This window comes from Chionomys nivalis, chromosome 8 (assembly GCF_950005125.1).
Source record: "Chionomys nivalis chromosome 8, mChiNiv1.1, whole genome shotgun sequence".
NCBI lineage: Eukaryota > Metazoa > Chordata > Mammalia > Rodentia > Cricetidae > Chionomys > Chionomys nivalis.
In genome coordinates this window covers 47,937,721-47,951,051 of record NC_080093.1, presented here as the reverse complement: position 1 = coordinate 47,951,051, position 13,331 = coordinate 47,937,721, and the positions used below count along the sequence as shown (strand labels likewise).

At 40.3% G+C, this 13,331-nt stretch overlaps 1 protein-coding gene across 3 annotated transcripts in view; it reads right to left on the bottom strand.

Annotated features, from left to right (window-relative positions):
* Rtn3 (reticulon 3) overlaps positions 1 to 13,331 on the bottom strand; it is a 54,958-nt gene that overhangs the window by 31,182 nt on the left and 10,445 nt on the right. For 2 of the 3 annotated variants that reach the window (XM_057778623.1, XM_057778625.1), the window contains exon 2: positions 8,632 to 8,688. The exons of the other annotated variant lie outside the window; for it this stretch is intronic. In XM_057778623.1, coding sequence (XP_057634606.1) covers positions 8,632 to 8,688 — 57 coding nt within the window. The remainder of the gene's footprint in view (positions 1 to 8,631; positions 8,689 to 13,331) is intronic. 3 annotated transcript variants of the gene reach the window in all.

Sequence of the window (13,331 nt, the reverse complement as noted above, 5' to 3'; positions counted from 1 at the left end):
GATCTCCATTAGAAATCTGGCAGACGAAAAGAAATTGTAGCTAACTGTAATCCTAACAAACTCGGGTAGCACTAATATGTACTAATACAATGGAAAAAGAATTGGGCCGGAAGTGAAAGGTTGTAGTGTGAAAACATTAAGCAGAATGTAACAATTCCTTTATTACAATTCTAAACAAGAACTCTCCAGTTAGTAGTCAGCACGGCACTTAACAGTCATCAGTGTTGTTCAAATCAGTACCTTACAACATAGCAGAAAACTCCAGACAACTTGAAAGTTGTTACCTATTAAAATACTACACACTGGACTGGAGAGATGGCTCAGAGGTTAAGAGCACTGACTGCTCTTCCAGAGGTCCTGAGTTCAATTCCCAGCAACCATATAGTGGCTCACAGCCATCTATAATGAGAACTGGTGCCCTCTTCTGGCATGCAAGCATACATGGAAGGAATGTTGTATACATAATAAATAAATAAAAAAAATAAATAAACTACACACTACATGACTTATTGGTCAATCAGTTCTGGATTATTTTATGTCTCATAAAATGTCTACTAGCTTTCTTTTTTTCTTTTTTTTTTTTTTTGGTTTTTCGAGACAGGGTTTCTCTGTGGGTTTTGGAGCCTGTCCTGGAACTAGCTCTTGTAGACCAGGCTGGTCTCGAACTCACAAAGATCCGCCTGCCTCTGCCTCCCGAGTGCTGGGATTAAAGGCGTGCGCCACCACCGCCCAGCCTAGCTTTCTTTTTTCAAACATTCAGCCCATATTGTCTCATGCCTTTGACCCCGGCACTCAGGAGGCACAGGCAGGTAGATTGCTATGAGTTCCAGATCAGCCAGGGCCACAGTTACCCTGTCTCAAAAAACAAAATAAACACAAGCAAACATATACTTCACAATGTTTCATATACACTTAGATCTTCATGAAAAAATTTCCTGAGTAGGGTATGGTGCACACATATGGTAGGGTATGGTAAGGTATTTCCTGAGTAGGGTACGGTGCACACATATGGTAGGGTATGGTAGGGTATTTCCTGAATAGGGTACGGTGCACACATATGGTAGGGTATGGTAGGGTATTTCCTGAGTAAGGTACGGTGCACACATATGGTAGGGTATGGTAGGGTATTTCCTGAGTAGGGTATGGTGCACACATATGGTAGGGTATGGTACGGTATTTCCTGAGTAGGGTATGGTGCACACATATGGGATCCCACACTTGAGAGCAGTAAGGTTAGGAGTAGAGGACAGCCTGTTTTATTAAAAACACAAAATAAACAAAACAAAAAACACAACAACAAAACGGGGGGGGGGGACCCTGGAAAGATGGCTCTGTAGTTAAGAGCATTTTTGGGGGCAGAGGACCTGGGTTCAGTTCCTAACACCCACATGGAGATCATTTAAAACTCCAATTTCAGGGGATTGATCCAATGCCCTTTTCTGGCCTCTGTGGCACCAGGCATACATACAAGCAAAATACTCACACATATTAAAATAAGAAGACGACATGCCTATGCCTTTAATCCCAGCACTAGAGAAGTAAAGGTAGATGAATCTCTATGAATTCAAGGCCAGCCTGGTCTACACAGTGAGTACCAGGTAAACTAGGGTAACATAGTGAGACTGTCTTAAATAAATTAAAATAAATCATTGCAAGTAGTTTCTAAATTAGCTTTTCCAACATTGGGACTCAATATTCACATTCATTTTAAGAGTTCAAAATATGCCAGGCAGTGGTGGCGCAAGTCTTTAATCCCAGCACTTGGGAGGCAAAGGCAGGTGGATCTCTGTGAGTTTGAGGTCAACCTGGTCTACAAAGCGAGTTCCAGGACAGCCAGGGCTGTCACACAGAGAAACCCTGTCTTGAAAACCCAAACCCAAACCAAACCAAACCAAAAGATGCTGAGGAGATGCCACAGTGGTAGGAGCACTTACCAGCATGAGAACCTAAGTTCAAATCCCTAGCATCTATCTGCATGCCTGGGCCCCCAGCATTGTAGAACAAAGACAGGCAGGTTCTTGTGGCTTTATGTCCTCCTACAGCCTCTATGAACACTTGCACACAAACGTACGCACAAATAAATATATCAGTTCAGTCTGTAGTGCCTGTCACTCAAACACAAGGACTCGAGTTTGGGTCCCACAAACTCCAGTTTAAAAAAAGCCGGGCACAGGGGTGAACACCAGTAATCACAGTACTGAGGATACAGTTACGCAGATCTCTGGAACTCACTGGTCAGTTGGGCTAGCATAATCAGCAAGTTCCAGGTCAACTGAAACACCAAATCTCAAAAAGCCAAGGTGAGCAGATCCTGAGAAACATCACAGTTGTCTTCTCATTTGCAAACATGTGCAATCACCTACACACCGCCCCTGCACACACGAAGTCCTTGTACTGTATAAAGGTGGGCAAACTGCTCAATCTCATATAAAAACTTTCCTGACACAGACTACAGGCTATGCCTTTTATTAGAGGGGCAAGATGCAATGCTGCGGTGATAGACATGTACCACCACAGCTGACTTTAAAGAGCTTTCTGTCCAGTTCTAAGTTTTGGATAGTGAAAAACCTCTACATCACTTGGTCTAGGCCAAACAGTATTTTTAACTTCTGCTTTTGTTTTTTTTTTTTTGTTTTTTGAAACAGGGTTTCTCCGTGTCACAGCCCTAGCTGTCCTGGAACTAGCTCTTATAGACCAGGCTGGCCTCAAACTTAAGAGATCTGCCTGCCTCTGCCTCCCAAGTGCTGGGATTCTGTTAGGTGCTATGTGAATGAAGATGTTTAAAAAACAGCCTTGGACACAACCTTTTATAATTTTTTAATCCATAGGGCAACTATTAGCTTTTTTGTTTTGTTTTGCTTTTTCCAGACAAGTTTCTCTCTGTGTAGCCTTGACTGTTCTGGAACTTGCTAGGATTAAAGGCATGTTGTGCCACCACTGCTGAACTATAAGAGCTTTTTATAAAAAAAATAATAGTAATAATAATATTAAACCTCTTTTGAGACAATGTCTTCCTACACAGCCCTGGCTAGCCTGGAACTCATTTTGCAGAGGAGGCTGCTCCCAAACTAAGAAACCCACCTGTCTCTGCCCCGAGAGATGGGATTAAAGTGTGTATCATCACCGATTTCTGAAGCTGTGTCTTTCGTTCACTAACTCAGAATCTCTAAGGACAGAGCCCAGGCTCTGTTCTCTAGACTCCATGGTCACTACTTAGGCACATCTGGCAAATTTTAGGGAGCAGAATCAGAGCTGCACTTCAGAGCTCCAGTCCTATAAGTCATCACAGGTGGCTACTCTTCATTGTCCATCGTTTTGTCCAGGAGCACATGACACAGCAGAAGAGGAGCAGGGGTGGAGCTTAATAGTAGAGGTCTTGCAGAGCATGTGCTCGGTTCTGGGTCCCATTCCAGAATCACACATAAAGGAAAAAAAGCCAATTCTGAGCCTACTTTTAAAAATACCATCACACTAAGTTTAAATGCAATAAGGCAAAACTCCACTTGACTAGAGAGTCTGGCATGGGAATTGACTGAGGAGGGTTTTCTAGAGTTAGAATATTTTGTAAGATGAGGATTAAAAAAAGTGAACTCAACATATACACTAAATGAATATACTGAACTGTAAAATCCTTTACAGCTTATGCTATTCTTCAAAAATATTTTCTCTACATTTTTTCCAATCATATGATCCACTCAAACAGCTAAGAATAAAAGTCTACTACTTCTCTATGTAAATGGTCCTGCCTTAATCACTGAAAACATGTAATCTAAATCCAAAAAGCATCTTAGATTATGAAGAGTTCTTCCTAAAAAGAATGAATAGCTTAGACTAATGTTATGATTACCACTTAATTAATTGCCCTCTTACTCAGGAATTCTATTGTTTTAATTAAAGGGCCACTCTCAACATAGAAAACTACACATATTGGGGCTGGAGAGATGGCTCAGTGGTTAAGAGCATTGCCTGTTCTTCCAAAGGTCCTGAGTTCAAATCCCAGCAACCACATGGTGGCTCACAACCATCTATAATGAGGTCTGGTGACCTCTTCTGACCTGCAGACAGAATATTGTATACATAATAAATAAATATTAAAAAAAAAGAAAACTACACATATTAGCAAAGGGGTGTCAGCCTGCAGTAACCACTGAGTGATTCTTTCACATAAATAGTATGTATGTCAATACAAGGGAAGCTTGAAATATTCAGGTATAGGTTTTCCTACACTTGAATTTTCTTATGTTCACAAAACAAGAAGGCAGACACATTACCGTGCACAACAGTACCAGCGACTTTCAGCCACAGCATCCAAATAGGAAGTTAGCCAGCAGACAACTTTGCAGCCAAGCAAGATCCTAAACAAAAAGTCTCCTTTGTACAAAGAAAAATGTTTCACTTAAATTTTTTTTTGTTTTAGAAAAAGGCTGTAACTGGCAAAATGTTATCCTCAATGCTTGCCCCAAAGTTCAGTGTTGTAAGTTCCTATTCCAGACACCCACTGCATCAGTCAAAGTGAACACAAATGCCCAAGATGCAGTTCCACTTCCAGTCCTCAATGGTGGACGGAGCCCCTCTTTCCAATATTATTTCCATCTACTTAAACAAAACAAAACACTTTTCTAAATAAAATTTAAGTATTTTCGAGATCCACTCTCTTCAAAGCTGAAACCAGATTTCAATTTGATTTTGTGTTTAATGGAGGGTCTCTCCCCCAAACGATAGCACATTTTATGGTTTTTAACATCAACTTCAATATGGCATCCTTAAGAAAACCTCTAAACCCTAAATGCAGCTATTTATGATCATCTGTATCACAGATGCAGCAGTTATATGCAGGGATTTTGGAGTCCTTGATTTGTGTGACCCTGAGCTAGGAATCTTACCATTCTAGACCTAATGCCTCCCCTCTACCATTGGCTGTGAAGATTAAAGATCTGCATCAAACACTAGCATGGTAAAGGCTCATTAAATATTACCCACATATAGTATATCTGCCTGTGTCTTATAACATATAGGAAGACACCATTAAAGTTAATTCCTCATTTCTGAAAGGCTTAGGGAGTGCCTGAAGTTAAGGTCTGCTTGATGGAAAAAGGAGACTGGAGGAAGAAAACTACAAGGGTCTACTCTAGAGCACAAGCTACTTAAGAAGGAACTGATTAGCCGGGCGGTGGTGGCACACACCTTTAATCCCAGCACTTGGGAGGCAGAGGCAGGCGGATCTCTGTGAGTTTGAGACCAGCCTGGTCTACAAGAGCTAGTTCCAGGACAGGCTCCAAAACCACAGAGAAACCCTGTCTCGAAAAACCAAAAAAAAAAAAAAAAAAAAAAAAAGGAACTGATTATTCCATAGGCACATTAACTATAAATATATTTATTAAAAAGTTTGATTTCCTAGGTTATGACACATGTCTTTCATAAAAGTTAATAAATATAATTTATTTTGGAAAAACATTTTTACTCAATTAATGACATTTTTCTTTTTTGATACATGCACCTCCCTGAAACCTGATAATGGTAAATAGATAATCTGCGTTTCAGTTTTAAAAATATAAACAATTTTTGTTATGCTGAGGACTGAACCTAGGTCTTTATATATGGCAATCACTGAGCTACAATCCCAGGCCACAAATCATTCTTAAATCTAAAAATGTTCTACTTAATGATTGCTACAGTTTGGATAGATGAAAGTAGTGTGTTTTCCCCATGTGGTTTTGGTAACCAACAAACATATCAACTTCCTTTCCTTATTTTTAAAGACAGATTACAAACTTCCAATATTAGCTACCCTAGAGCACAACTAATCATCCACCAAGTGTTTCTTCACATGGTGAAGAGTCTGGCCTCCAGACTAGCAGAGCTCCCCTGGATTGATTTTTAAATAATTTAACTTTATTTTATATGCACTGATGAGAAGGTATCAGATCCCCTGAAACTGAAGTTATATAGACAGTTGTGAGCTGCCATGTGGGTGCTGGGAATTGAACCCAGATCCTCTAGAATAACAGCCAGTGTTCTTAACTGCTGAGCCATCTCTCCAGCCCCCTGGACTGATTTTTGAATACTGTTTTTTGTTTTGTTTTGCAGGGAAATGTTACTAAAGAGGCTGGGCTGGAACACTGTTAGGGATATAGCACCATTAACTGCCTTTACAGTAAGACTATTCTGAGTTTGCATGAGTCAAAATTCTTTGGTAAGCAGAAAGTAAACATGTATTTCAAAGGTCAATATTTGGCTCATAATATAGCAGAATTATGATTCTACTTATCTTAATATCATATAATTAAGGATACTATAAAAGAGGGGCTCTAATGCTATCTAACGCTATGAATTAAAACATTTCAAAAGGTTTTTTTTTTTTTTTTTTTTTCTTTTTTTTTCGAGACAGGGTTTCTCTGTGGTTTTGGAGCCTGTCCTAGAACTAGCTCTGTAGACCAGGCTGGTCTCGAACTCACAGAGATCCGCCTGCCTCTGCCTCCCGAGTGCTGGGATTAAAGGCATGTGCCACCGCCGCCCGGCTGGGTTTTTATTCTTTTTAACTTAAAAATATTTCTATTAATTTTATGGGCACAAGTGTTTTACATGCATATACATAAGTTCACTTCATGCCTGCCTGGTGCCAGTGGGAACAGAAGTCACTGGGTCCCTCAGAACTGGATTTACAGATGGTTTATACATTGTCACATGGGTGCTGGGAACTACACCATGGTCCTCTGCAAGAGCAGCTAGTACTCTTAACCACTGAGCCATCTCTCTCCAGACCTTAATTTTTTAATTTTTGCAGTACTGGTATCTAATTCAGGGCCTCAGTTATACTAGTCAAGTACCCTAACCTGAGCTACATCCCCGGCACTGTGATTTTATTATTTTATGGTCAAAGTCTTCCTAATGAATCAGCATCCAACCTGCAGAAAATCCCAGCCAGAATAATGAATATTTCACATAGAACTTTTGAGATCTACCTAGTGGCTCTAATTATACACGCCGCTACTACCACCCTCAGCACTTGGCTGACTTGTGCATGGGAGCCAAGAGTTGTACTAAGAGCGCCCCACTGACTTGTGTTTGGATTTAGTGGCACCGCACAAATGGAGTGCACTTTACTAGCCGCACTCTCAATTCTTTGCAGGAGCTGTCACGTTAACTTAATGACTTCCCCATTGGTAGACTTTGTGTGTGCGTGTGCGTGTGAGTGTGTGTGAGACTGGGTGGATCTTGCTGTGCAATCCCGGATGGCTTGGAACTCTCAGGTGATCTTCCTGTCTCTGTCTTCAGAGTGCTAGGATTATAGGTGTGAACTACCACACTTGGATTTTTTTTTTTAAAGTCACAGCTTAATTTCTAGAATAAGGAGCCTTAACTGTTACAAGTCAATTTACTTGTTTGGATATTCCTAAGGATCTGAAAGCAGCCTCACTGTTGGGATAAATTCTAGTCAGATCTACATTTAAAATCCTGTAGCTAGGCTGTTATTTTGTAGGTCACTGGAAGCACACTCTCATATTGCTTTCTAAACTCACTGCCCCTCTCTATCAATTATATGAATTTAAATTAATAGGTTAAGTGCATGCTGGGATTGAGAAGTCCCAAACCCTGCAGACAAGCTTTAAAACTTTTAAAGATTTATTTTATTTCTAATTGTGTGTCTGTGTGGGGGAGTGGAGTGTGATGTTTATGTAGAGTGTAGTGCCTGTGGATGCTGGAAGGGGGTACTGGATCCCCTGAAGCTAGAAATACAGTAACACCCAATATAATTGCTGGTAATCAAACTTAGGGCCTCTGGAAGTGCAGCAAGACCTCTTAACTGCTGAGTTATCATTCCCAATGCATTTGTGTGTGAAAGAGAGACAATTCATATATGGATATCAGAGGACAACTTATGGAAATTGATTTTTTCCTTCTACCATGTGGTCCTAAAGACTGAACTCAGCTGTAGGCTGCCATGTAGGTGCTGGGAATTGAACCCAGGTCCTCTAGAAGAACAGACAGTGCACGTAACTACTGAGCTATCTCTCCAGTCCCCAGTTTTTAAATTTTTTTAATGATTTTTAGAAATTTTATATGCATTGGTGTTATGGCTGCCTGCATGTCTGTGTGAGCCGTTGAATCCCCTGGAACTGGAACTACAGACAGTTGTGAGCTGCCATGTAGGTGCTGAGAATTGAATCCGGGTCCTCTGGAAGAGCACACAAGTGCTCTTAACCACTGAGCCATCTCTCCAACTCCAGTTTTAATTAATTAATTAATTAATTAATTTTGAGGCAGGGTTTCTCTGTAGCTTTGGAGCCTGTTCTGGAACTAGCTCTTGTAGACCAGACTGGCCTTGAACTCACAAAGATCCGCCGGCCTCTGCCTCTGCAGTGCTGGTGCGCCACCACTGCCCAGTTTCAGTTTTTAATTTTTTTATGTAATAGTCAAAACTACATATAAAACTTATGCTGTATTAAATGGCTCACTTAGCCTCAATCAGGACCTACTGGCAACCTTTAAATAGCAAAAGGATGGACTAGTAACCATTTTCCATTTTGAGAGTTGTGGGGGCAATAAAAGATTTCCACCTCATCCTCAGTTACAGCCTCTTTCTAAACATTTTTCTTTTGTTAATGTGCAAAAAAAGAGTTAGGGACTTGCCTTGTGAGGTCGAAAATATAGATACAGGCTGAGAGGAGGAGGAAGAAACAAAGGAATCTGAAAGAAAATATAAAGCATAAAAAATTGACAACCTTATACAGGAATCTTAACTTTAACTTTCTTTTTCTGGAGGTATTCTAATGACTGTTTTCACTCACCTGCCAGTGACACCTCATTTCACTTCCAGGATGCACTTCTAAAAGTTTACCAAGTCAATCTCTTTTAGACAAGCATTATCACCTTCAGGAGAGAAGAAGAAGTCCTACTATTTCACAACAGCTACACTTGAAGAGCAGATTCTCCTCTCTACTCTCTGGCAAAGCGGGTTTCTAAGTACTAACTGACACTTGCTTTAAATATTTCCAACTACATTTTGAAGTGTTAAGTAACTAAGATGACAGAGGTAGGTGCATCTCTGTGAGTTTGAGGCTGGTATAGTAACAAAGCAAGTTCCAGGATAGCCAAGGCTGTTACACAGAGAAACACTTTCTCAAAAGGTCATTAAGATGAACACTTAGAAATATTAGAAATATTCAACTGAGCCACGTGGTGGCGCACACCTTTAATCCCAGTACTTGGGAGGCAGAGGCAGGTAGAGCTCTGACAAAGCCAGCCTGGTTAACAGAGCAAGTTCCAGGATAGTCAGGGCTACACAGTGAAACTGTCTCAAAAATAAACAAACAACAACAATAACCAGCCCCCTGAGGCAAAACCTGACCCTTGACAAGCAAAATCATATCTCACTGGAAAATAGGGCTAATATGAGAAATCTTTCATCTTTGAAAAATCACATCTTCCAATCTGTCAACATATAAAAAATGTAATGTACACATAACAACCCCATTTTATCTGCTCCATAAACATACCCTTTAACTAAGTAATTAATGCTTTCAGGAACCCATCCTATAAACAAGGCCCATTTGTGTACAAGGATATGTGTGTAAGGATATCCAGTAAGGGAGCTGGTTTTAAATACTAGAAATAATGTAAATGTCCACCAACAGATGACTAGTTAAAAAACAACATCTAAGCTGGAAGGAGCGCCCATGTGTTCAGTCAACAAAAGGGACTAACAGAAGGGATTAATGGTCTGGGGTGAAACCCAAAATGGTAATGAAGGTCTGTAACCCCAGCACTTGGGAATTAAATGCAAGAGGGTCAGTTCAAGACAGCCTGGGGTACAGGAAAATCTGGTACCTCTGTCTCTGTCTCTCACACACAGAGCCACGAATGTCGGAACACCTTTTAATCCCAAAATTCAAGAAGCAGATGCAAAGGCAGGCAGATCTTTTGAGTTGAGGCCAGTGTGGTCTATATAGAGGAAGGACAGCAGGGTTACACAGTGAGACAGTGTTTAAAGAAAAGAAAAAAAAAAGAGAGAGAGAGAGAAACTGGAGGAGGAAAAGTTGTTGTCAGATTAGAAGGAAGTTTTGCTTTTGGCTCTTAAGAAAACATGAACTTTCAGTAAAAATAAAAAATATTTTTTTAAAAAAAGTCTCCTGAGATAGAAAAATGGCTCAGCAGTAAAGGTGCTTGGCACCAAGCCTGATAATCTAAATTCAGTATCAGAGTTCACACATGATAGGAGATAACTGACTTTTACAAGTTGATCTCTGATCTCCATACGAACACTGTGACATGCAAGCACCCATATAAATACACAGAGATACACAAAAAGTAAATGTTAAAAAGTCACATGAAAAACAAAACATCCCCCAAAGTCCTAAATATACAAAACATTATGCATGAACTTTTTTATTCCGATTATAAAGATGCTTTCATAGTATTATAAATATATACTTGAAAAGTCTTTGGCTATTAAGAACCCATCACACAAGATTTGGGATAGGATTGGCCTTGGGATTGGGAAGCCTACAGCAGGCAAGGTAAAATGACCACTACATTGACTACCATTGGAAGGAGGAGGCCACAGTGAACCAAACATTTCTCCTGGAGGTGTTTGGTTACAAACTGACTTGGTTGCTGTCTAGGCTCTGTAATTCATTCCTTGTTACTGTTCTTGACAATCATTCCACCTCATTTAAGCATGAGAGCTGTTTGTAAAGGATGCCAATAAAGGGAATTGTTATATGGAAAGGCAGTGGGAGAATAGATGTAAATGGTTTGGTGCAGTGCTAGGCACATGAGTGTGACAACTATTACTAGTATAATTAGGTTTGCTGAAAGAGAAATGTTCTTTCCAAAATTGGCCAGAAATCATTTCAGACATGTATGCGACTGAAATAAAATGTATGGATGATAAATAAAAAAAAATGCTTTCAAAATATTAAAGTATTACTTAAACCAGATTACATTAAATAACTAAGCCATAGCAGTATCTGTAAGTATTAATTTAGGAGAATTATTTTATAACAAATACAGAGCACATTAAAATCAAGGTAGAATTTGGTGGGGATCAGATAGTCACTCATTAATTCAAGAACAGAATTTGAAATTCACTTTCAAGTTGTTTTAAGATGATATATCACGGTGTGTGGTGGTGGTGCACACCTTTAATCCCAGCACTCGGGAGACAGAGACAGGTGGAAGGCCAGCTTGGTCTACAGAATGAGTTCCAGGACAGGCTCTAAAGCTACAGAAAAACCCTGTCTCGGAAACAACAACAAGATGAAGCATCACATACATTCTTAAACATAAGAATTATTCTCACTCTTTTTTAATGGCTTATTTTAAATTATATATATATGTGTGTGTGTGGATATTTACATGAGTTCAGGTGCCTGCAGAGCCTAAAACGGGGCATTAGATCCTCTAGCTCTGGAGTTATAGGCAGTTGTCAGCTACTAAGTGTGGGTACTGAGAACCTACTCTGCAAGGAAAGAATATACTCTTAAGCTCAGGGCCATCTCTCAAGCCTCTCCCCACTTTTTAAAGGAAAATCCTTACTATCTTGTTTATTTTTCCCAGGTGGATTCATTTCCACATGTAATCACTGTTAATATTAAATCTATCAACAGATCAGCTGAAATCTAAAACAGTAGGTGTGGTGGCACACACCTATAATCCAAGAATTCAGAAGGCTGAGGGAGGAGATTGTGGCTTTAAGGACAGCCTGGGTTACACAGTAAGACCTGGTCTTTTTTTCTTATGTATTTATTAATTAATTAATTAATTAATTTATTTGTTAATTATGTATACTACATTCTGCCTCCATGTATGCCTGCAGGCCAGAAGAGGGCGCCAGATCTCATTACAAATGGCTGTGAGCCACCATGTGGGTGCTGGGAATTGAACTCAGGACCTCTGGAAGAGCAGCCCTTAACCACTGAGCCATCCCTCCAGCCCCAAGACCCCGTCTTAAAGAATAAACAAAAACAAAATAAATGTACCTGACAAATCTGGTTGGGGAGGGTTCCTTTAAGTAAAACCAATGCCAAAATAATTAAGTAAAGACATACATACATACATACATACATACATACATACATACATACATACATAAAGCAAGAAAGCCCTATGAACCTGCCAGCTGTCTAGCCTGTTCATTTCTACTTATACCCCAACCCAGTCTAAAATTCCACCCTGCCAATCTGTATGCATAGTGCCTGTTCTGATAGAGAACAGAGATAAGCAGCAGTTTGCAACAATATTGTATAAGGTTTCTAACTTATAAAATATAAAACTATATGATATTCCTACTCATATCTACCCTGCAGGGAAGTGAACTCTAGAATGGTGATCTTAATCCTCCAATATAAGTGGAATAACTTTTCTGTAAGTAGCCAGTCTAACTCTAATACAGTAGTTAGTCTAATATAGTAAGAGCCATCAAATTTGAGTAGTGTGAGTTGTTGGAATGCAGCAGAGACAGTCACTGGAATAAAGATCACCTCAGAAGAGACTTTGCTGTCTTCCTAAGTGACAAGGGTCAGGGGAGGGGGTGGGAGAGTAGGGGTAGGGTGGGGGCAGGTATTCTGGAGGGAAAGAACTGGGCAGATTCCAAGTGCCTTTACATGTCTAAATGATACACTTTGTACAGTGAGAATCACTAAAGGGTGTGACACTATCATATACAAGTGTTTTGCAGGGAGACTTTTGTTTGGAGACAAGGTCTCACTATGCATCCTCTGAGAGTGCTGGGTTCACAACCATGTGCACTTACCCACCCAGCTTTCACCTATGCTTTTAAAAAAACTCAGATCTGTGGTGGTGCAGCCTTTAATCCCAGCATTCAGGCAGCAGAGGCGGGCCAGCCTGGTCTACAAAGCGAGTTCCAGGACAGCCAGGGCTATACAGAGTAACGCTGGCTCTGGGGGGGGGGGGGGGGAGGAAGGGGGAGTTGGGGGGGATACAGACACTCAGCTCTATACTAAATTTGAAAACCCCTGCATAAAATCAGGCATTAATAGGCTGGAAAGATGGCTCAGTAGTTAAGAGCACTAGCTGCTCTTCTTCCAGAGTTCAATTCCCAGCACCCACATGGTGGCTCACAACCATTTGTAATGGGATCTGATTTCCTCTTCTGGCGTGTGTGAAGACAGCACTCATATACATAAAATACATAAGTAGTCAGACAGTGGTGACGCACACCTTTAATTCCAGCACTTGGAAGACAAGAGGAAGGCAATCTCTGTGAGTTCAAGGCCAGCCTGGTTTAAAGAGCAAGTTCTAGGGTAAGATACACAGAGAAACCCTGTCTAACAACAACGAAAAACATAGAAGTTAGGCAAGATGGTACA